This window comes from Marmota monax, unplaced genomic scaffold (assembly GCF_021218885.2).
Source record: "Marmota monax isolate L192 unplaced genomic scaffold, Marmota_monax_Labrador192_F-V1.1 WCK01_AAM20220418_F8-fsc00002, whole genome shotgun sequence".
NCBI classification, from domain to species: domain Eukaryota; kingdom Metazoa; phylum Chordata; class Mammalia; order Rodentia; family Sciuridae; genus Marmota; species Marmota monax.
This window is the reverse complement of record NW_026693571.1, coordinates 39,923,056-39,949,465: the sequence shown is the minus strand read 5'-3', so window position 1 is coordinate 39,949,465 and position 26,410 is coordinate 39,923,056. Positions and strand designations below refer to the sequence as shown.

The following is a 26,410-nucleotide window of genomic DNA, read 5'->3' as shown; positions in this document are numbered from 1 at the left end:
GAGAACACTTGAGATCTCATACAGATTTTATAACATATACTATAATAATCAATCTACAATTGTGCAGTAACTTATGTTCATATGTGTCTCAACAGAAACAAAATTTTTAAAAAGGAAACAAACATCATTCAAAGATTATTTCAATGTCTAATTTCACTAACAAAGAAAAACCAAGCCTATATTTTATGTGAAATGATCAGCTACAATACATAGTATGCTACAGGATAAGAAATATGAACTCACCTTCATGACTAATTGCTTAATGAACATCAACAAGAATGCTCGTAGAGAAAGTATTTCTTTTTGATTAGGTCGTGGTCCATCTATTAAAAAGAAACAAGATACGCATATTTAGTATTTCGAAGACCTCAAAGTGATCTAAATATTAAATTCTCATAGCCAATAGCTTTTCCATTTACTTACAAGAAACATAAAAATTTTCTAAAGAGTGACCTCCCAGCCAGATGCGGTAGTGCACATCTGTAATCCCAGCAGCTGGGGAAGCTGAGGCAAGAGGATCACAAGTTCAAAGCCAGCCTCCTCAAAAGTGAGGTGCTAAATAACTCAGTGAGACCCTGTCTCTAAATAAAATACAATTGGGGATGTGGCTCAGTGGTCAAATGCCCCTGAGTTCAATCCCTGGTACCAAAAAAAAAAAAAAAAAAAAAAAATTGAGTGACTTCCCCTTCTATGCCCCTCAAAAGAAAAAGACAAGCATTCAATCCCACACGCAATTGTACACACAATACTACAAATGCACAAAACAGACTGTGCTGAAACTACAATAAAAAAGTCTGTACTTTAAGTAGATCAAAAGATTTCAAAAACATAAAAATGAAGTGACAAATGAAATTTGTGTTCAGTAATAATGTACACTTTCATTTTAAAAGACTCTGAAGGTGTTAATAAGGTAACAAGTTAGAAAAGGAAAATCTAAACTTTGAAAATTAATAATATATGTGAATTCAAAATGAAAACAACTTTTTCTCTTATAGCTATTACAAAAAAAATCTCAAAAAGAAACATGCCTCACCACACAGCATTGTTCATGAAGAAGGAAAACACTATGCTGACTACCTCTGACATCTCAGCCTCTGCTTAGAAAAGTCCTTGGTAACACATGGCTCACATTAAGTCAATTTTCATGTCTCAAACATATAATTCTCAAGTAAAAAGCTTCTGAAACCAAATACCCATTGTTCTAAGATCTTAAGTTTCGTACCTGTTTGCCTCATATATTCTACAATCCACACCTCCCACCACTATTTACAGCTAGCTAGTTACTAGACCACCAAGGCACAGGACCACCACGTCCTTAAACAGATCAATTAAAATAGGAAGAAAATTGTTTAAAATGTGTTCCACATGATAATTCCTAGACAAAGAACAGGCTAAAGATTTAGAATAGAATCAAGAAGTCTCTTCAGCTCTCTCATGTGAAGAATGAGAGTTTCCCAGTCACTAGTTAGTTATAAAATGAAGGTCAGAATACAAAGCCAGCACCCAGGACAAGACATGATACATCCAGAGCAACATTAAACCATCACCAGGAAATTCTGACTTGGCTTTACATCTGCCACACGCTTGCCAGCTTAAACAAGTCATATAACTTTTTATGTCCTCACAGCTTTCTAAAGTAAAGATCCCATTTTCTTTCTCAAAAAAAAAAAAAGAAAAAGAAAACTGAGTTTATTTTGAAGGTGACTTAAAAAGTACTATATAAATATGAAATGTGTCTTTGTATATTTAAATAGCCTTTGACTAAGATGAGAACATATATTGTTTGGCTCCTCAGCATCTATTTCCTGATTTCAAACCACAGCCCTTCAATTTCATCAAGGGACTGAACCCATTCTTACTCTCCAAAAAAGTGTTCTGGGCCATCAGTACAATAACTGCCACAGATATGGGAACATGCTGCAGTCAGAACCACCAAGTTGCAAAGAGACTGAAAGAGATTTTGCTGAAAATACTGGATATAGGCAGATTGCTCTGTTGCAATTAAAGCTGGAAAGATGTGAAGATAGACTCTGCTGGCCACTACAAAGGGAAAAAATATGCTAAAACAGCCAACACAGAAGAAAAACTAGTAGAGAGGCAAATTCTGGACACTGACATCAATTTGTACCTCAAACAGTCACATGACATCAGCGGAAAAACTCATGTTTTACATAGCCAATTTGAAGATTTTGCAAAAGTTCAAGTTCTATTTTCTCCCCTTCCATAAACTGCTGACATGATGAATGAATATTAACCTTTCACTGAGTCAGTCCTGACTAATAAGAAAAACATTACTGTGATTTTATAATAATTTCATTATCTCTATTAGAAGCAGATGCCCCCTACTTCTTTAAGAAATATCCATCTCCCCAAAACACTGTTTTCAATGAATCTCAGCACCAATACCAGCAACAAACTAAGAAATTTCTTCTTATTTGCAGTGCACTATAAATATTTTAGTCATATCTGCTACCCAAACAATTTATATGGGCACAAGCACTGTTCTTCCATATAAAGAGCAAGTTATCAACTTGTGGCAAACACAGGAAACAAACTATTAAAATTATCTATAAGATTAAAATAAAATTTTGCCATAATGGTTTATAAAAACTGCACAATAATATGATACTATCAAACATCCTGATTTGCTATTGGGATAACACATAGGCAAGGAGGATATACCTAATCCTTTGGGGGTGATACCACTTCGGTCTTGGGGATTCACTGCCCAATAGTAGTACTTCAGTGTGTGCATGATGAGAAGCACTGTACCAACTCTGCGAATCGTATTATATATGTTGACTGTACCAATGAATTCAGTAGACAAATAAGTATACAGCATCAGCTGAACCTACAAAGTAAAAAATTAAAAACTTAAACAAAGAAGCCCATCAGCATTTTATCCCATTTCCAGTAACACTTGTTCCAGAAAGATACTGAGCTTGATGATAATCCTCAGGACAGATAACACTCTACACTGAGACACAAGCATATATACACCTCACAAAATCAAACCAGTAATTTCTATTTTTACAGTAGCATTATAAAGTAAATACCCCATTATATCAAATTGTACAACACTATTCCATGGAAATAATTTTGCCATTTAGCAACCAGCAATTATTCATGAGCCTGAGTAACTTCTTTATAATAAACCAACTACCTGTAAAGTGCACAGTTGTTGGGTTTTTATTGGAGGAAGGGGTTGCAGTAGGGGTTATGGGGGATTGAATTCAGGGAAACTTGACCACTGAGCCACATCACCAGCCCAATTGTGTATTTTACTTCAAGACAGGGTCTCACTGAGTTGCTTAGTGCCTTGCTTTTGCTGAGACTGGCTTTGAACTTGAGATCCTTCTGCCTCAGCCTCCAGAGCCATTGGGATTATAGGCGTGCCCCACCACACCCAGCACACAGTTGTTTTAAAAGGCTAAAATTTTCTTCAGAAAATTAGAAGTTATAACAACTCAAAGGAAAAAAAAAAACAGTAGTAACTCAAAAGGAAAAAAAACAGGAATAATCAAAAGCAAAAGCAAGAATCCACAGAAAAAAAATTTAGCTAGGCACAGTAGGCACACACCTGTAATCCCAGCAGCTCAGGAGTCTGGGGACAGGAGGATCACAAGTTCAAAGCCAGCCTCAGCAATTCAGCAAGGCCCTAAGCAACTCAGCAAGACCCTGTCTCTAAATAAAATATTTTTTAATAAAAGCCAGGGATGATGTAGCTCAGTGTTTAAGCACCTCTGGGTTCAATCCCCAGTACCAAAAAAAAAAAAAAATGAGAGCTTATCTTGAGAAATATTTATTAGAAAAATAGAATTCTGTTATGATATTTCATTACCACAAACACTTAAATCTAGTATTTTCATCATAAAATTCCAATTCTTATACATGTATATCATTTCTCTCAGGAAAGGATTCTTTGGTCTCATAAATAGACTAAATACATAAGAACTTACATGTTTATATTAGATTCAAAATAAGCTCTTCCTATATCAGAAAAAGGATTAAGTGCTTTCCATTATTACATAGATCACCTTAATATAAAAGTACAGTAAAATTGTGCCTCTAAAATTCACCAAAGCTATACTCCAGTACTTACTGCAGCACAAAATCAGTACTGCTTTTTTTTTCTACTCTCATCTTGAAATCATGAATTTCTCATTTTATTGCTAGTGAATGCATTTTATAAACTGAATAACTTTAAGTAATATATATATATATATATATATACACACACACACACACACACACACACACACACACACACACACACTCTACCCTTGGCCACAGAACAAATCACTCCTGATCATTTACAATGGAACATTTGTTATATTATCTTCCTGGACAGTGAAGGCATTTTCATTTTCAACCCTGCAAGATACCTCAGTGTCCCCTTGGGGATTTCTTCGGAGAGTGAAAATTAGGTACCTATATTTCAGATATCCTACAAATAAACAATCAAGGTCAAATGAATTTAAGAATCAATTAGTAATGGTAAAATGTGACAGTATCTGAATCATTTAAAAGAGGGGCTGAGAAGACCACTATAGTTTAGAAAACTATACATATACTAAGATTCAATGATTGCTGAAGGGTAATTTTTTTTTTATGTAGCTACTGCTATTTAAATGGATAGGTCCTATCTATTTGTCCATGAAGCAATGTAAAATTTCCTATGACATAGTTCAAATTCTTAACCACTTGATTTCAGTCATTCAGCAAACATTTACAACTACACACGCACAGCGCTAAGTTACTGGTATACAATGGCACATACACTGGCCCTCAGTAGCTGAAATACACTTGAAAAGAAAATTACACACAAACATAAGCAAAAAATCAGAGACAATAAATACATCTGCAGAAACAAAAAATCGTCATGAGGGCTGTGGCTGTGGCTCAGGGGTAGAGCACTTGTCTCGCATGTGTGAGGCCCTGGGTTCAATCCTCAGCACCACATAAATAAAATAAAAAGGTATTGTGTCCACCTACAACAAAAAAAATATATATTTTTTAAAAAAATGGTCATGACCTAATTAGAGAATAAGCTTTAAATACTACAAATGCAGAGGCCAGAGGAACTATTATGGGTAAGTTGAAATAGTGAGGAAAAGCTTCCCCAATTGAGTAGCAGGCTTCGAAGATAAGGAGTAAGAAAGGCAGACAGAAAAGAAGAAATTGTAAATAAGGAAAATAGTGGTTGAAATAAAAGTATTCCCTAAACCTAGAACAGTGGTTCTCAAACCTAACTACACATTATAAGAATTAGAAAACATTTTTTTTAAATACTGATTTCTGAAGCATACATCAGACTAATGAAATAAAAATCTAGGGTAGAGGGAGTGGGATTCTGCTTCTGTTCTTGTTTTTAAAAACCTCCTCCAGAGCTGGGGTTGTGGCTCAGCAGTAGAGTACACGCCTAGCATGTGTGAGGCATTGGGTTCAATTCTTGGCATCACATAAAAATAAAATAAAGGTTAATGTGTACTAAACAACAAATTAAAAAGAAAAACCCACCCCCAATTGAGTCTTTTAGCAGCCAAGATCTGAGCTTCTAAACTAAAATATCTAGAGAAGAGAACTGTTAAGAAGGCTTAGAGCTATGCAAGGGACTACATTCTGAAGATAATGGGAAACCATTCACAGCTTTGAAGCCAAGAAATGATCTGATGAGTGTGGTATGTCAAGAACATAGAGGATGAGGCTGGGGTTCTGGCTCAGTGGTAGAGCACTTGCCTAGCATATGTAAGGCACTGGGTTAGATCCTCAGCACCACATAAAAGTAAATAAATAAAATTAAGGTACTGTGTACATCTACAACTAAAAAATAAAGAACATACAGGAAAGAAACATTTACCAAAAACTTTTTTAAAAACTAATAAAAAGAACAAAGAATAAAAATGAAATAGAACACACAGGAATTCTGGCAGATACGTGATTATAACCAGTCAAATAGAAAACTAGAGAAAGTTTACTAAGAATTATACTATAGTAAAAGAAAAATGACTAGGATTTAATAACAGCACAGATGAATGAAGACCCTAAGATTATAAACACCATAAGCTAATTATGAATAAACCTTCCCTCATTCACTCATTATAGAATCCAATAACCATATAAATTAGGTAACTCAATCTTTCTCCATAGATCTGAATTCTATGAAGGTAAAAATCAGGTCTATCTTGTTCTCCACTCCACCCAGGAAGAAGCAGTCACTCAACAAATACTTGTTGAGTAAACAAAGGACCATTATAGATAAGAAAATTCATATTTCCTGTTAGGTCATTAAAATTTTTTTCTCTGAGTAGATCTAAAATAAATGAAAATTATGAATTACTGTTTCCTTTTCCAAAAACAAAGTTTCATTCATACAGCCATACCTTTGACTTAAGTAACCAGAGGTAGATTTACTATGAAGCTAATGAAGCTTAAACTTTCAACCACTCATCGATGCATGCTCCTTCTAAGATCCTAAGTGTAGTTTTGTATGCACTCTATTGTATTCTTTTTTCTGAAGGAGCTCACTCCCACCATGACAAACTATATGACTTTCAAGCCAACAAAATTTGGATCTGCCCTTTGTTATAATTACCTTTATAGTAAAGTAAAAGCAAAATGAAATCCCTCATGGATATACAAAGCAGATGGCTGAAACAGAAGTAAGTTTATTATCAATCTCACAAATTCTAAAAAGGAAATTAGGAAAAGTTATTAAAAAGTAGAAAGTAAGAAACTGAATATAATATTATAAATCTAAAAAAATCATGCAATGATCTTAAAAAATATTCCCCCACAAGTAAGTACCTAATAAGAGGCCTTCTGACCACTTCAAAAGAGACATGATACCTTACAAATATGCTGGTTAGTAAGACAAAAAAGTGTCTAGTAAAAGGCTGAAAAAGTAACTTGAAACAATCCTTGAAAAGAAATAAGACTGAAGGTCATGAAAAGCGAAAGAGGTCAAATTTAACCTGGAGATAAAAAGCTACAACCTCCAGCTGCCTCCTCTGATTATTTCCAAATGGCAATCTTAGTCAGCAGCTGCTTTTCTCTTTAACATTTGAAAAGACCAGCTGAAAATAAGATATTATTTAATTCCAGAAAAGCAAGAAAGTATTCATACATTTTTTTCTGACAACTAGAATAAGTATGTGCTATTCCAGCCTAAACAATGATAGATACTGCAAGTGGACGAAAAGGAGGAAGAGGACAGAAGAAAATAAAGGGTTTGAAATAACATGACTTTTAACAAAAATTATGGATATAATTAGGCAATTTAATGAAAATTTTCCTTTGTCAAGTTTGTTTGAAACTACCACTACTAAATTTGTAGGATGATTTAATACATCCATCAGAATTTAATAAAGACTTTTCCCAGACTTTACCACAAATTCATTTATATTCACATAGAAGTAATGGTTTGCTATTAAAGTGCTAAAAATACAATGTAGGTACAAATAAACATGTCTTTATCGTCTGAATTAATATGAAATTTAAATGAGAGAGACTAGTATATCCCACCTCCAAGGAAAGAGTGACATTTCAGCTGCACCAATTAGAATGAAATGAAGAGCTGGGCATGGTGTCACACCCTATAATCCCAGCAGCTCAGGAGGCTGAGGCAGTAGTATCGAAAGTTCAAAACCAGCCTCACCAATTCAATGAGGCCCTAAGCAACTCAGTGAGATGCTATCTCAAAATAAAAAACAAAAAAGGCTGGGGATGTAGTTCAATGGAAAAGCACCCTTGGGTTAAATCTGCAGTATCCCACCCCACAAAAAATGAAACCCAGAGTTCATTACATTGGTAAAATGCAAAAGTATATAAGGAGATACAAAGAGTGAGAACAGGGTAAACTGTTAAGGAATGGAAATATCTCTCTAACTCTCTCTCTCTCTCTCTGCATGTGTGTGTATACACACACACACACACACATACACACTACACGTATATATACATGTATATATGTACATGTATATATAGTGTATACATGTACATATATACATGTGTATATATTTGCAATAGAACAGAGCTACATACTTACATTAGAATTGTCTAAATTTGACATATTTAATAAACAAAATCTCTCTTAAATAAAACTTTATTTAAAAATAATTGTGCAATGTGATGATCATTATTATCCAAAGTACAGGGATGAAGACACGAATTGGTGTGAATATACTATGTATACAACCAGAGATACGGAAAATTGTGCTCTATATATGTAATAAGAATTGTAATGCATTCTGCTGTCATATATAAAAAATAAATAAATAAATAATAAAGATCATAGCTCAATTTTGAAATAGAATAACATTCATTTACAAAAAGGGAGAGAGAGAAGAAGGGGAAACATATTGACTTCCAAATTTTCCTGAAAAGCAAAAAAGCATACTTAGTCAAAAAAGGCAAACCACTGAATCTTACATAATATTATGTAAAAGGAAAAAAAAGAATATCCTCATAATTATCATTCTCCTCAAGCACAAAACCTTAGCAAAGATAGTAAAACAAAATCAATGTATTTGTCACCTTGGCTGGGGTATGAATCCATATGGCAGGGTTAAGAAGAATGTGATCACACAATTGCTTCAGTAAGGGCATCCCATTCTGAAGATTGCTCAAATATTTTGAAAATGCAAGGCAAAGTTCAAGTACTGCTCTGCTGACATGGGATTTGGAAGACTGCAAAGAAAAGTAGTTTAAAGGTCACACTACTAATTCAAGCAAGGTAAGTAAATTACAGGCTGTCAACACACAAAAAAAAATTGGCCCACAAACTTATGCTCAAAGTCAAAGAGGGCATGAGGCTCCCTACCACACTTTTTTAATACAAGAATAGAGACAGGGTAAAACAACAAAATGTTAATTTAATTAATTTTCTGTTAACCAAGGAGACATGTTTGTCGACAGGGATTTCTTAATCACTTAGGAAACAAGTACATGAACCACAAATAAAGAATCCAAATGGTAAAATATTTCTTATTTACCTTTTCAAGACTATATCCTATTACCAAGAAGCCTTTACAGGCAAGCATCTGCTCCTGCATAGCAATCGAGTTCTTCAACAGCTCCATTATGAAAGCCAACAGGGTTGAACTAGAATTAAAAAAAAAAAAAAGGCAATCATTTGAAAAAACATATTCTATTTTAAAAATTACATTAGATATATGTAGCCTTCTATTTATCTCAATAAAATATTCTCTGTATCAGGGCCAGAGATACAGCTCATCTACATGAGCTAACGCCTAGTATGCTTAAACCTGGGTTCAATCCCCAACACCACCCACACACATACACCCTAATAAAAATCTCAATTTCAAAGAAATTGCCATTCTACCAAAACAGCCTCCAAGATTATTGCAGAACTAAATTTAAATTTTCAATGTATAATTAGGATCTACTCAAATACCTATTTCATATATTTTGTCATACACATTAATAAATGAATGACTTAGAAACAATATGCAAGTACACATTATATAGAGAAAAATGAACAAAGCACAAAACAAGTAATAGAACTGGCTAATAAAAGTACAAAGTATATTAAGGACTTAAAGAATACACTTAGAACCTGGGCTCAGTGACACACACCTGTCAGCCCAACGACTCAAGAGGCTGAGGCAGGAGGATCTTATGTTCAAACCCATCCTCAGTAACTTAGCAAGGCCCTAAGCAACTCAGTGAGACCCTGCCTCTAATAAAATATAAAAATTGGCTGGGGCCGGGCTCAGTGGCACATGCCTATAATACCAATGGCTGGGGAGACTGAGATAGGAAGATCTAGAGTCAAAGCCAGCCTCAGCAAAAGTTGCTAAGCAACTCAGTGAGACCCTGTCTCTAAATAAAATATAAAAAAGGGCTGTGGATGTGGCTTGGTGGTAAAGCACACCTGGGTTCAATCCCTGGTACCAAAAAAAAGAATACACTTAAATAAGCAAATGAATTCAATTTTGAAGAGCCATTGGTTAAAAGGAGGAAAAAAGTAAACATCCAAAGGTTTAAATCCTCAAAACATGGTAGGGGTTCTAAATGGCCTATTGTGAACTGAGCAGAGGTATATGAGCGAAGAAGATAAGAAGTAAAGTTAATTTGGAGAAAACTTGTAAGATCCCTGAATACTAATTTAAGAAATTTGTTCACTCCAGACAGTCTTCAAAATTTTTAAACGTGACAGGGCTACAACCATGCTCTACGACCTACAATATTTAGAGATATTCACAAGGAAAAGGAATAAGATCAGCTGCCTCCTTTTTAGCAACTATGGGAGATTCCCAGAGAGAGAGCAAGAGTGGCAGCCAACCTCCTCCTCCACATCAATGTTTTAGCTGCTGACAATTCCAATAAAGACACCAAAATGTTTGAAAAAAGAAGAGGAGGAGGAAAGGAAGAAAAAAAGAAACTTAGCCCTTTTAGAGAATAGCATAAAGATATTCTATGACCTATTGGTAATTTAATTTTAATATACTAAATATAGCCAGCAAGCCAGGCAAGGTGGTGCACAACTATAATTCCAGCTACCCAGGAGACTGAGGCAGGAGAGTCAAAAGTTTAAGGCCAGCCTGGGTAACAGTGACACCCAATATCTATATAAATATATAAAAATTGGCAAATACTAAACTCAATATATCATTTCTTCTTAAAATTTTTTTTCATAGCCTAATAATCTGGAGAACATTCCATCATTAATTATATATGTTAGTAATGGGTTTCAAGTTTCGAATTAAAGGAGAAATCAAAGACAATATCAAAAGAGAAGGATAGAAAACTCATTTACATTTCTCAAATAATAAATGAAACATAATTATTCTACTATGGTTAGGTTCACTAGAATATGCAGCCAGGAAAATTTATTCAGCCATCCTCTCGCATGCTTTATAACTCATCCTAGAATTCAAATGCCTTTGCCTTTTCTAGACTCAACACTATAACATAGAAAACAAAGTGCCAAATGTATAATCTAATTTTTAAAAACAGACTTAAATCACCTCATAACACTATTAAAGTTTTTGGCTTTTGATTGTATACATGATTGAGAAATAAAATGAAAACCTAAATTCTCATAATAAATCCCTGACAGCTAAAAACTTAAAATATTTGAAAAATGAGAGCATAGCTGGGCACCATGGCACATGCCTGCTAATCCCAGTGGCTCAGGAAGCTGAGGCAGGAGGATCACAAGTTCAAAACCAGTCTCAGCAACTTAGCAGGGCCTTAAGCAACTCAGCAAGACCATGTATCAAAATAAAAAATAAAAAGGGCTGGGTATGTGACTCAGTGGTTAAGTGCCCCTGGGTTCAATCCCTGGTATCAAAACAAAAATATTAGAGAAAGAGTGGCAGGGGGAGAACAGACAAAAATACAGACTTTTTAAAAAATCCATTATTTGGGCCAAGGAACTGAACAGACACTTCTTAGAAGAGGATATACAATAAATCAACAAATATGTGAAAAAAGTGTTCATCATCTCTAGCAATTAGAGAAATGCAAATCAAAACTACTGTAAGATTTCATCTCACTCCAGTCAGCATGGCAGCCACCAAGAATAAAGCAACAATAAGTGTTGCCAAGGATATGGGGAAAACGGCACACTCATAAACTGCTGGTGGGATTGCAAATTGGTGCAACCACTCTGGATAGCAGTATGCAGATTTCTTGGAAAACCTGGAATAGAACCACCATTTGTCCCAGCTATCCTACTCCTCAGTCTATACCTAAAGGACTTAAAAACAGCATTCTTCAGGGACACAGCCACATCAATGTTTATAGCAGCACAATTCACAATAGCTAAATTGTGGAACCAACCCAGATGCCCTTCAGTAGATGAATGGATAGGGAAACTTTGGTATATATACACAATGGAATATTACTCAGCATTAAAAGAGAATAAAATCATGGCATTTGCAGGTAAATGAATGAGTTGGAGAATATAATGCTAAATAAGTGAAATAAGCCAATCCCAAAAAACCAACGGCCAAATGTTTTCTTTGATATGAGGATGCTGACTCATAATGGTGATGGGGGATGGAATGGGGGGGGGGCTTTAGATAGGACAAAGGGGAGGAAGGGGAAGGGAAGGGGAATGGGGGTAGACAAGACCGTAGAATAAGTTAGACATTATTACCCTAAGTACATGTGTGAAGACATGGATGGTGTGAAAATACTTTGTGTACAGAGACTTGAAAAATTGTGCTCTATATGTGTAATATGAAATGAATTATATTCTGCCATCATATATAACAAATTAGAATAAATAAATAATTTAATTTTAAAAATCCATTATTGCCATTAATAACTTTATTCTAAAACATTTGCTGCTTTTAGAGCTTTCACATTTCCTAATGACAAAACAGAATTATATGAATACTATTGTCATTGATATGGATTTATCATCCATTTATAAAGAAATACCATTTGGTGGCTGGGTTTATGGCTCAGCAGTAGAGCACTCTCCTCGCATGTGCAAGGCCCTGGGTTCCATCCTCAGCACCACATAAAAATAAATAAAAGTTATTGTGTACAATTACAAAAAAATAAATACCATTTTAAAGAAAATATTTTGACTCTATAATAAATGTGAAAGGCAAACAATAAATGCAGTTCAATAAAGATGAAAGTAACTCTCACATGAAATTTAAAATAAAAGACACTCACCAGATTGTCAAGTCAACTTCATCAGATAAATATTGCCTATAATCCAACTGTGCAAAAAGTGGAAATAGCACTTGTACTCCTCCAATTGAATGCATAGCACTTTGAATGGAATGTGTTAAAACTGCCTTCACATCCTTGAAAGAAAAAAAAAAGATACATTCTTAAGTTTCAATGATTTCTTTTCCAAAACAGTTTAAAACAAAGCACAATAGTAAATGCAGAAACACTAAAATGTGGCATTCCATGTGTTCAAGATAAGCTATCAAGTACACCCCAATAAGTCACCAGAATTGCCCATAGATATATTCTTAAAAGATCACAGTAGTACCTGGAGCATGAGTGCATGTGGGGAATGAACAAAAATCGAAGGGTTGTCCTTGGGAGAAGATTCGAGGCAAAGCTGGGCATCGGTAGCCCGCGGGTTATATGTGAAGGCAATGGCACTGGAGAGTTTGCCATCATACAATAAGAGTTTGTGATGCTCAGCAAGGAAAAGATCACTTTCTGCTTTAAATTTAAATGTACCCTATGAATTTAAAAAAAAAAAAAAAAGAATAGTTAAAGTGATACATCACAAAAGAAAATCTAAATACAAATCACCACAGATGTAAAAATTTAAGGAGACATACCATTGATTATTTTTCTAACAGTATCAAATAAGAGAGCCCTCCAAAATACTAGTTTTTAACCACTATAAATTTCCCTAAAGGTACTACTTGGTGATTCCATTAAGTTTTTTTTTTTTTTTCTGTAACTTCTCATTTGTTTTATTTTATTTTTTTTTTATTTTTTATTGTTGGTTGTTCAAAACATTACAAATTTCTTGACATATCATATTCCACACTTTGATTCAAGTGGGTTATGAACTCCCACTCCTTTAAGTTTTGACACATTATGTTTTCATTTTTATTTGTCTCAAGATATTTTCTAATTTCCCTTGTGATTTATGCCCCATCAGTTGTTTTCTAGTCTAGTTCCATTATGGTCAAAAAAGATACTATTATTTCAATTTTTTAAATGTATTAACACTTGTTTACACAGCCTACCACATGATCTACCAGACACAATGTTCCATGTGCACTTGAGAGGAATGTATATTCTACTTTTATTGCACTGAGTGTTCTGTATGTGTCTGCTAATTCCATCAGTCTAGATTGTTGTGCGAGTCCTGTTTCCTTATTGATCTTCTGTATGTTGTTCTACTCATTATTTAAAGTTGAGTATTAAAGTTTCCTACTCTCATTTCATTACTCTGTACTTCTCTCTTCAACTCTGTCAAGATTTACTTCGTCTAGTCACACACCACTTAACAACATTATGATCAATGATGGAATGCACATATGGCAGTGGTCCCACAAGATTATAAAGCCTAGGATCACAAAGCTGTCTTAGTTTGTATAAATAAACACTGTAAATGTATTAACAGTAATGAACTATACAATTCAAATTATTTAAAATGGTAAATCTATTGTGTATTTTACCATAATTAAAATTTGTTTAAGGGCTGAGGATATATCAGGATGTAGCTCAGTAGGAAAAGCACTTACCCAAAGATGCCCTACATTCAATCCCCAGCAACACAAAAAATTGCGTAATTAAAAACAACTGAATAATAAAAAGACAAGTAATTGAAAAATGGGTAAAGGATCTGAATAGGTCTGTAAGCAAAAACGATAAACAGTTTATAAGGAAACAAAAATGATCTCAACATCATTAATTATTAGGGAAATACAAATCAAAACAATGAGGTATCACTTAATACCCACTAGGATGACCACAATAAAAAAGTCCAATGATAACACATGTTGAAGAGTACATGGAAAAATCAGAATCCTCATACACTACTGTGGGAATGTAAATGGTACAGTCAATCTAGAAAACAATCTATAAGTTCCTCAAATATATGATCCAGCAATTCCACTTTAAATAACAGACCCAAATAAAGGAAACATAATGTCCACATAAAAATTCATACACAAGTGTTCATGTCAGCATTACTCATAAGAGCCAAAAGGTAAAAACTAAAGTCCACAAACTAACAAATGGATAAACAATGGAATACTATACAATTACGAAAATGAATGACATTCTAATACATGCTAAAATAGAGATGATACTTGAAAAATTAGACTTAGTGAAAAAAGGCCAGCCACCAAGGACTACATATAATTGTATCCACTTATTGCCACAATATGCAAATCTGTAGAAACAGAAAGTAGCTAGAGATTGCTAGGGATTGAGAAGAAAGGGAAATGAGTAATGACCGAGGATTAATATTAGGATTTCCTTTTAGGGTAAATAAACTGTAGACAGTGATGATGGTTACACAATTTTGTGATAAAAACCAATGAATTATATACATTAAATGGGCAAATGATATGTGCCAGACTTTGGAACTAGAACGTCCTCTAGAGGACATTTCCCTTGTGATTAAAGGCTTAGTGCTCAGCTTAGCACACTGGGAGGCAGTGGAAACTCTAAGAGGAGGGACGTCAGCCCCTTCTCCTCTTTTTCTTTTTCACATCACAGGCATAAGGGGTACAGTTTTGCTACATGTTGCTGCCTTGTCACAGACCCAAAAGCCATAAGGCCAATAATGGATCAAGGACTGGAACCTTCGAAACTGTGAACCAAAATAAGCCTTCTCCTTTTATAATTTGGTTATCTCAGGTATCTATTCTGGTAATAGAAAGCTGACTAACACAACATGTTTTAGATCTCAATAAAGCTTTTACATTAAAACATGATCTAAAGACTATCTTGAGTCCCACTGACAAAGCTTTAAAACTACCAAAAAAAAACACCTAAAGAAACTCTGACTAGCTAAACAAAGCCTTCTTTACAATATACCAACACAATCTAAACACTTATGTGGTAAACATCATAATGCCCAAGATCCACTCCAAAACTAATAAGGTGCTGTGGTTTAGATGAGTGTCCCCCAAAGGTCCAAAGAAAAAGGCTTAGTCCCCAGGATGGTAGTATTGGCGGGAACATATTGTGGGCCTTTAAGAGATGAAATGGAGTGGGAATTTCTTGGATCACTGGACATGTATTTTTGTAATGAATTGTGGGACCCCCATCTTTTATCTTTTTCTTCCCCTCCCCCGCCGGCCCCCAGTGCCTCCTGGCTCAGGATGTGACTATTCACTCTGACTCATGCCTCTACCATCCAGTACCATCACCAGAGGACTTAATCTTGAACCTCTAACACTGTGATCTAAACAACCCATTTCTCTTTACTAAATTGGTTACCTCAGGTAATTCATGGTAGTGATGCAAAACTAATACGGAAACCAACAAGCCTGCAATAACCATGAAAATGTCACTACATATTCAGAAATAACACATATGATGAAAGAAAAATAAAGACATTGTAGGTTATGTCAGTAGAAAGGCACTTGCCTATGTGAAAGGCCCTGGGTTCAATCCCTAGGACAAAAGAAAAGAGAGAGAAGAAAAAGACAATAAAAGTAGCTACTATATCTCTGACCAATTTAGGGGTGGGGTTCTTTTTTAAGACTAGCATGTAAGAACAAGAAAAGATAACAAAAAAGAATGAACATTTATTGAAACCAAAAATACATGAAATGGAAAATTCACCTGATGAAATACACAGTAGACTGGACACTGAGAAGGAAGGATTCATGAACATAAAGGCATAGCAATAAATTCCCAAAATAATTTTTTTTTAATTAAGAACAAAACAAAATAGGCATAGTGACTTATTAGTTTCTTTCAAAAGGCCTAACATAAATATAATATGAATCCCAGAGGAAAAAAACATATTTGAGGAAATTGTGGTAAGAAGTTTTCAAATTTGACAAAACCCAGATCAGATGCAAGAAATATGAGTAACCTGAAGCAGGCTAAGCACAGACAAGAACAGACCAACACAAGTTTGGAAGAGGCTTGGAAGATGGTGGAGTAGAGAGAGGAGGTCACTTTCCAAGCTGCTCCGTGGTGTGAGACCAGGAAGGCAGATAAAACAGCTTCTCAGTGAGGTGGGTAAGATGTTACTAGGATTTAATACTAGGCTCTCAGAAGACCCTAAGGCCCATAAGGTTAGATGTAATTATACAGAGAAGAAAGCTCACCACCACCTGCGGCTGCCAGAGCTGACCCACGTGGGCAAGGCATGGAAAGGGAATAAGGGAACCCACACTTCAGGTGGCACCATGGCATGTCATGATACACAGAAATCAAAGATCCAGGTCACCGCTGGACTGATGCAGGGGGTATGCTGCACTTTAACCTGATGCAGGAAAGGTGCCCTGTGTCTCCCAGTTACCTATGGAGAGCAAGGCAAGATCCATCATGCCACCCCACTAAACTGCAGGTGGCTGTGGGAGCCCATACCTGGGAATTCCGAGCTGGGTCCAAAAAACAGGCCTGGGAGACACCCACCACATGACTCAGAGGTGTGACCAGGAGAACAGGAAGAAATCAGGTGTGGAAAGTGTTTTATGCAGGGGAATATGAATCTTACTTGACAGAGCCTGGTTCCCTCCCTATGAATATGGTAGCTCTTCAACCACTGGTACTAGGAAAACTGGAAATTCATATGTAATAGAATGAAATTTAACCCTTACCTCTCACACTGCCCAACATTCAATTCAAAGTAGATCAAAGACCAAGATATTAGACCAGAGGCTCTGCACCTACTAGAAGAAAATGTAAGCCCAACTCTCCCTCTTGTCCACTGAGGAACTGAATTCTTCAACAAGACTAAGCTCAAGAAATAAAATCAAAAATCAATAAATGGGATGGTATCAAACTAAAAAGCTTGTCCACAGCAAAGGAAATGATCAAGAACAAAGAGAGAACCTACAGAATGGGGGAAAATCTTTGCCACCAACATCTCAGATAGGTGTTAATTTCAAGAATATACAATAAACTCAAAAAGCTTAATACCAAAAAGCAAAATAATAATAATAATAACACAACCAATAAATAGGCAAAGGAACTAAACAGACAATTCCCAAGAAGAAATACAAGGCAAGGCATAGAGGCACATGCCTATAACCCTACACTTGGGAGACTGAGACAGGAGGATCCAAGTTCAAGGGCACCCTCAACAACTTAGTGAGAGCCTAAGCAACTCAGTGAGACCCTGCCTCTAAATAAAATATAAAAATAAGCTGGGGATGTGGCTCAGAGATTAAGTGCCTCTGAGTTCAATCCCTAGTACCAAAAAAAAGAAAGAAGAAAGGTTAACAAATACATGAAAAAATGTTTGACATCTCTAGCAATTAGAGAAATGCAAATTAAGCCTACACTAAGATTTTATCTCACTCCAAAAAGAATTATCAAGACCACATGCCAGTCATGGTCACTCACACCTGTAATTTCAGCGGCTCAGGAGGCTGAGACAGAGGATCTTTGAGCTCAAAACCAGCCTCAGCAACAGCGAGGCACTAAGCAACTCAGTGAGACCCTGTCTCTAAATAAAATACAAAAAAAAATAGGGCTGGTGATGTGGCTCAATGGTTTAATGCCCTTGAATTCAATCTCCAGTTCCCCCCCCCAAAAAAAGAATACAAGCAATAATAAATGTTGCCACATCATGTTTATAACAGCTCAATTTAGAATAGCTAAACTATGGAACCTAAGTGCCCTTCAACAGATAAATGGATAAAGGAATTGTGGTATATATACACAATGGAGTATTACTCAGCCATAATGAAGAATGAAATTATGGCATTTGCAGGTGAATGGATGGAACTGGAGACTATATCATACTAAATGAAATAAGTCAATCTCAAAAAAACAAAAGGCCAAATGTTCTCTCTGATATGTGGATAATGGCTCACATTAAGTGCAGGGTTAGGGAGGAGGAGAGGATCATCGGATTAGACAAGGAATGTGAATAGGAAAGACAGTAGAATAAATCAAGACATCATTTTCCCATGTTCATATATGAATACATGACCAGTGTAACTCCACACCATATACAATCACAAGAATGGGAAATTGTACTCCATTCATATATGATATGTCAAAATACATTCTATTGTTATTTATAACTAAAAAGAGCAAATTTTAAAACTGCAAAATATAAATCAATAAAACAGCCAATTGAAAAAAAATAAGAAAGGTCAAATGTTCTCTCTGAAATGTAGATGCCAACCTACAAAAAGGGGTCGCAGGGATTACACAAAGTTCAGTGGATTACACAAAGGGAAATGAAGGGGAGATGAGAATGAGAAAGACAATGAAATGAATTGGACGTAACTGTCCTGTGTACATACAGGAATACCCCACAGTGAAAAGCACCATGTGTACATCCACAGACCTGGGTCCTAATTGGAACAGGATATATTCTCAGCTTGTATGTATTCAAAATGGTTTCTACCATATGAATAACTAAAAAGAACAAATAAAGACTAAAAAAAAAAGACTACCCCAACATACAACATTTAGGTTTTGAAGAGGTGACACAACTTTTTGATAGAAACTTCTTGAAAATCACAATAAAATCTCTCTTAAAAGCTAATAAACTTTCACATCAAAATTCTAATTTTAGAAACTAAAAGCCTTCTCAGACTAAAGCTGGGAAAATTCACTAACAGTAAACCTCCATTATAAGAATATTAAAGCTATTAAAGTGGAAGGGAAAAAAAGGCATGAGATGGTGGGTATGATTTGAATATGGTAGCATTTATCTCTTAAAGGTTCATATATTGAAATTTAATCCCCACTGTGAGGGTAGAAACTTAAATCCATGGCATCATACTGAAGAGGGGCAAAAGGGTCCCTCAGATTCTTTTATTCTTTTTTAATTTAACCTTTATTTTATTTATTTATTTTTACGTTTTGCTGAGGATCAAACCCAGTGCCTCACCTGTGCCACACAAGCACTCTACCACTGAGCCACATCTCCAGCTCCCCTAGATAAACTCTTTTATGGGGACACTAATTCCTTTCCTAAGACAGAAATGGAGCCCTTGTGAGTAAGGAACTTCTCAAAGGTTCTGCCTCTTAAGATGTATCACCTTGGGAGTTAGGTTTAAACATATGAATTTTGAGAAGACAAATATATTCAGACCATGATATATGAAAAAAAAATGAACTTTGATCCTTACTATGCACCATACACAAAAATTCATTCAAAATGGATCATAAACTGAAAGATGAATGCTAAAATCATAAAACTCAAAAGAAAACATGAAAAAATATTTCCAGTATTGAAGTACTCAAATATTTTCATGTAGACAAAAAGTATTATAACAGAAGAAATTGACAACATGTAATTCATAAAAATCAAATGCTTTACTCTCCAACAGCCATATTAACAAAACAAAAAATCAACACACACACTCAGGAAAAATATGTGTAAATCTTGTGTATGATAAAAAGAGCTATTCTATAATACATAAGAAAAAAATCTCAAAAAAATCAAAACATACACTTCACAAGAGAAGATACACAAACAGGTAAAAAGTAATGAGAAAGATCTCCAGCGTGTCAGTACATCTAGTAAGCAAAAGAATACAAATTAAGAACAGAATGAGGGCTGAGATATGGCTCAAGTAGTAGCGCGCTCACCTGGCATGCGTAAAGCCCTGGGTTTGATCCTCAGCACCACATAAAAATTAAAAAATAAAGATATTATGTCCACCTAAAGCTAAAAAATAAATATCAAAAAAAAAAAAGAAAGAACAGAATGAGAGCAGGGGATGTAGTGCAGAGGTAGAGCACTAGCCTCACATGTGTGAGGCTTTGGGTTCAACACCCAGGACTGCAAAGCATTTTCAAAATTAAAAGAAACACATACACATACACACACACACACACACAGATAGTACTACACATTCACTCAAATGTCTAATATTACAAAGACTGACTATACCATGTATTAACAGATACAGATAGCAGGTACAAATCTCAAACTCTGCTTGTGAGAATACTGGTGGGTTTTTTTGTTTGTTTGTTTGATTTGTTTTTTATTTTCTTTTCAGTGCTGAGAACTGAACCAGGGGTATGTTACAAGCCCCTTCTCTTTTTTATTCTGACATAGGGCCTTCCTTAAGTTGTTGAAGCCTTGCAATCCTCCTATCTCAACCTCCAAGGTGGCTGGTATTACAGGCATGTACCACTATGCCCAGAGATAATGTAAAATTATACAATCACCTTGGAAAATACTTTAGCAATTTTAGCTACCATATTGCTTAGCAATTCCACTTTAAGATAATGACAGAAAAAACATGGTTAAGTCTTAAAAACATGCTGAAAAGAAACAAACTCACAGAAGCACATATTACATGATTCCATTTACATAAAACCTTAAGAAAAAAGTCTAAAATGAAAAAAAAAGAACGATGGTTGCATATTAACAGCAATGGGAGAGGAATATGTCAGGCGAAAGAACTGACTGGAAAGGAACATAATGGAACCACCAGTAGTGATAGAAATATTCTACGTCTTGATTGCTGAAGTCTTTAACTTTTGTCAAAATTAACTAATTAACCTTTTTGTGGTGCTGGGGATGGAACCCAGGGCCTCATACATACCAGGTTTTATCACTGAGCTACATCTTCATTCTTTTTATTTTATTTTGAGACAGGGTCTCGCTAAGTTGGCCATACTGGCCACAAACTTGCAATCCTCCAGCCTCGGTCTCCCAAGGAGTCAGGATTACAGGCATGTGCCACCATACCCAGCTGTACATGCTTTATATAACTGATAAGTGGAAGATCAACTCAAAGAAGTTGATTTTGTTTCCAAAAGAATATAGTAGACACTAAATTTCTCCTTCAAACCAAATTTAAAGACTATTATATTAGGATAATAATAAGAAAAGATGCATTAAAGAAGGTAGGAAAAAAAGAGATGTCAGAATCATCACTCTCCCAACTCAGGAAGTAAAGCAGTGTGGAGAGAGGCAGATCTCACTAGGAGTAAGGAGAAGGAATAAAGTATAAGCCTTAGATTTAGAACCCAGTACCAACTAGCCACCATGAAACACCATGACAGGAAGAACTCCATGGCCCCTGATCTCAAGCTAATTCCCTGGAAGAGAGCCTCTGGACCTAGTGGCTAAGGAACTACCCAATCATCCCTCCACCAGTTAAGAGTAGTACAACCCAGAGAAAGACACCAACCTCTAAGGAAAAGGATAGGGAAATTAAGTGTAGAACTTTAGCTTGAAACTCAGTACTGGACTAGGGAAACCCAATGCCAAGCAGGTCCCAGTGGTTCCTGTCCCCAGGCCAGTGCCCACAGAAGAACCCTCTGAACCAGCCCTGGCAGAGATCCAGTGCCCAAATAGAATGAATTTCTATTCTGTCCAGTATCACCTCTGGCTGACTGTAATAGTCTTAGGCAATGAATATACATAGTCACAAGCAGGCAATGGCAGGATGAACCTTGGGCTTAACCCTGAACTGTACTGGTCTCAGCAGACTGTGGGACAATTCAGTATTGCAGTACAGGACAACCCAGCGCATTCCTCCCCCAATTCCAGGCAATACAACACAATTACTGTCCACTTGAGGGAAAAAGAGGAAGATAGTTGCACCGGAACCAGTCCCTCCACAGCAAAGTCCAGTGTGAGGCAAATTCCATGGAACCTGACCATGAGCCAGTGACTACGGACAAGGTGTCTGGACTACACCAGGCCCAGGCTGAGATATGAAAGAATAGACTAGTCTTTATAGTCCTCCCTGAGTCCATACTAACTAATAGCCACTGCTTTGCAATAAGCATGAGATTGGGGCACCCTCTAATGCTGAAATAGTCACAACACATCAACAGTAGACTCAGAGTAAAACTGAACTTAGAACACCATCTAGTACTAGAATGACATCATTGGTCATAGGCTTGGAAAAAATAAACAACCTGCTTAGACTTTCTGGAAGAACAGGTATAAAGTCACATTATGAAGATAAAAACAAATATCTAATTTTTCCATGACCAAATGTTACTGTATACCAACAAACATCCAGAACTTTCAGGAAACCACGACCTCACCTATTGGACAAAATAAGGTACCAAAAACTGATCATAAAGCAATCAATAGGTATGAAGTCTAGGATAGAGAATAAAAATAGTTATTTTAAGGAACCTCAAGAAAATAGAGGGGGCTGGGGATGTGGCTCAAGCGGTAGCGCGCTCGCCTGGCATGCGTGCGGCCCGGGTTCGATCCTCAGAACCACATACAAACAAAGATGTTGTGCCCGCCGATAACTAAAATAAATAAATAAATAATTATTTAAAAAAAAAAAAGAAAGAAAATAGAGGGGCTGGGGTTGTAGCTCAGTGGTGGAGCACTAGCCAGGAACAAACATGTGAGGCACTGGGTTTGATCCTCAGCACCACACAAAAATAAATAAAATAAAGGTACTGTGTCCATTTACTGTAATATACACACACATATATATGTATATACTTTTTTTTTTTTTAAAGGAAACAGGGCTGGGGTTATGCCTTAGTGATAGAGCACTTGCCCAGCAGGTGTGAGGCACTGGGTTCAATTCTCAGCACCACATAAAAATAAACAAATAAACAAAATAGAAATATTGTGCCTATCTACAAATAAAACAAATTTTTTTAAAACACTGAAGAACAACTCGGTACTTTATCAGAGAAAACTAAAAGAGAGATTAAAGTGATATTAAAAAATCATATCCTTTAGCTGAAAAGTACACTAAGTGGAATAAAAAAGCAATACAAGATATCATAGCAGCATAAATCAAAAACACAGGGAAGAGTCTGTGGGCTTGAAGACAATCTATTTCAAAACACATAGGAAATTAAAAAAAAGAATGGAGAGGAATAAAGAAAGCAAATATTCAAGTAATTTAGGTTCAAGATGAACTTGCAAATGTCAAAGAAGTAGAAAGTTTATTTAAAGAAATAATAATGGGAATTGTCTCAAACCTAGAAAATGATATAGGTATCCAAGTACAAGAATATCAAAGATTCAGGCTGGGGGTAGCTCAGTGGTAGAGCACTTGCCTATCACATGTGAGAAACTAGGTTCAATCCTCAGCACCACGTTTAAAAAAGTGAGTTTTAAAAAAATATATCAAAGATTCATATCGTGGCTGGGGTTGTGACTCAGCAGTAGAGTACTTGCCTAGCACATGTGAGGCCCTGGGTTCGAGCCTCAGCACCACATAAAAATAAAAAAATAAAATAAATGTACTGTGTCCAACTACAACTAAAAAATAAATATTTTTTAAAAGATTTAATATACTATATTAAAAATATATTTAAATACTCTATATTTTAATATTCTATATTTTAATATACTATTTAGTATATTAAAATATTCTATTTTAATATATTATTTAATATATTTAATATACTAAATATTGTATATTAAAATATACTGTAATCAAGCTCTCAAAGTTTAAATACAAAGAAGATTCCCAAAACATCAAGAGAAAAGAAACAAGTAACATACAAGAGTACTGCAGTTCCTGAAATAGACTTCTCAACAAAAGTATAATAGGTCAGGAAAGAGTGGAATGAGATAGTCACAGTGCAGAAGGAAAAAAAATGCCAACCAATAATACTGTATCAAGCAAAGCTAAGGATATCTAAGGATATGTATAGACTAAAGGGGAAGAGATGGTAAAAGACATTCCATGGAAATAAAATCCAAAAACTAAAGTGACATTATTGCAGGACTGGAAAAGGTGAGGACCTCAAAAGCACAGGACGCAAAAGTGAAGACAGATAAGTGAGATAATATCAAACTGAAAAGTTTCTGTATGGCAAAGGAAATAATAAAGAGACAACCTACAGAATGGAAGAAAATATTTGCAAACTATACACAATTAGCATGGGTTCATAGCCAGAATACGTAAAGAACACGAAATAACTCAACAGTAAGAAAAACAATTCAATCGAAAAATCGACAACAGACCTAAACAGACACTTTTCAAAAGATATACAAATAAAAAACTGGTATATCAAAAATGGTCTACACCACTAGTCATTGGGCAAATGCAAATTAGAACCACAATGAACTATCACCTTCATCCAGTAAGAATGGCTGTTATCAAAAAGACAAAAGATATCAAGTATTGGTACAGATGTAGAGAAAAGGGAACCCTCACACACACTGCTGGTAGAAATATAAATTCGTACAACCATTGTGGAAAACACTATAGCTTCCTCCAAAAATTAAAAATAAAACTATCATACAATCCAGCAATCCCACTCCTGGGTGTACATCCAAAGGAAATGAAATCAGTATGTCAAACAGACATCTGTTCTTCCATGTTTATTATAGTAAAATTCATGAAATAGAAACAACTAAGTACCCCATTACTATATGAATGGAAAAAGAAAATATAATATAAATAATGGAATACTATTCAGTTATTAAAGAAAAGATAAAGTTCTATCATTTATGACAACATGGAGAAGACTGGAGGATATACATTAAGTGAAATTTGGCACAGAAAGACAATGTACTGCATAATCTCATTCATAAGTGGAATCTAAAGAAGATAATCTCTAAGATGTTGAGAGTTAAAATTATGATTGTCACAGGCTGGGGAGAATAGGGGAAGAAGAGATGGGGAAAGGTTGATCAACGGGTACTATGTGACAGGAGAAAGAAGTTCAGTGTGCTATTGAAAAGTAAGGTAACCACTATTAATGATAATGTACTATACATTTCAAAAAAGCTAGCAGAAAGGATTTTGAATGTTTTTATCAGAAAGAACTGAGAAGAGTTAGAGATTATGTGTGTGTGTGTGTATAAACACCACAAAATACCCCATAAATACGTATAATTGTGTCAGTTTTTTGTTTTTTTTGTTTTTTTTTAATGTCAGCATCGAAAGAAATGCAGAATTCAGTAAAACTGAAACTTGAACTAGCAGTTTTTGCACAGTGTCCCACTACGGTCAAACACACTGCATTTCTCTCAAAAATGCAAAGTACCCTGCTGACCCCCGTGACTTCCCAATAGTAGTCCCATTTACCCTGACATATAGTTTGGTTAATTAAGGTAAATGTTCTCATGCATAATTCACCTTCAAATCAAGTCCATATAACAGCTGTTATGCAATGAACAGAAAGTGAAGTACCTTGTATCCCAGGCCCAACTGATAAATAGCAAAAATCTGAGCTGCATTAAGAGCATCACTGAAAAGGTAAACTGCAGTCATCTGACCACAGAAGACTCTGTTAGCATCTGCTGTTTCTGACGAGCCCAGGAAACATTTGTCAAATGTCTATGAAAGAAAGCAGAGATTTTATTAAATGAAAAATTACATCCTCCAGGAATAACAAAACCTATATTGGTATAAATGTTTTGTCTATTCTAAGCTATATCTGAATATAATAAAATAATTAATTTAGCATTTCATTTCATTCATTCCCCTCTTTCATGGAGATCAGAAAAGACACCATGGAAAAGAATATATAACATAAGTTTTCTGAAGTATAATAAATACAACTTTATGACAAAGAAGAAGTAAATGAGGAGTCAGAGAAACCATTATGGCTCTGAAGTTTCATAATTGGGCAGCCAAAGTCCAGACAAAAGAGCAGTCTTTGACACAAGGAGGAAAATAATGAAACAGGTTTAAACTTATTGAATTGGCGCTTTTTTAAATTATTTATTGATTTGTTAATTGTAGTTGGGCACAATACCTTTGTTTTATGTATCTATTTATATGTGGTGCTGAGGATCGAACCCAGCACCTCACACGTGCTAGGCGAGCGCTCTAACGTTGAGCCACAATCCCAGCCCCTGAATTGGCCTTTTCTTTGTGAATGTTTTCAGATT

At 35.4% G+C, this 26,410-nt stretch overlaps 1 protein-coding gene across 5 annotated transcripts in view; it reads right to left on the bottom strand.

Annotated features, from left to right (window-relative positions):
- Lrba (LPS responsive beige-like anchor protein) overlaps positions 1 to 26,410 on the bottom strand; it is a 728,436-nt gene that overhangs the window by 599,380 nt on the left and 102,646 nt on the right. For all 5 annotated transcript variants that reach the window (XM_046459031.1, XM_046459033.2, XM_046459036.2 and 2 more), the window contains exons 9-15: positions 25,707 to 25,853; positions 12,986 to 13,183; positions 12,658 to 12,791; positions 8,994 to 9,102; positions 8,536 to 8,688; positions 2,683 to 2,851; positions 244 to 323 (exon numbers count right to left, since the gene is read on the bottom strand). In XM_046459031.1, coding sequence (XP_046314987.1) covers positions 244 to 323; positions 2,683 to 2,851; positions 8,536 to 8,688; positions 8,994 to 9,102; positions 12,658 to 12,791; positions 12,986 to 13,183; positions 25,707 to 25,853 — 990 coding nt within the window. The remainder of the gene's footprint in view (positions 1 to 243; positions 324 to 2,682; positions 2,852 to 8,535; positions 8,689 to 8,993; positions 9,103 to 12,657; positions 12,792 to 12,985; positions 13,184 to 25,706; positions 25,854 to 26,410) is intronic.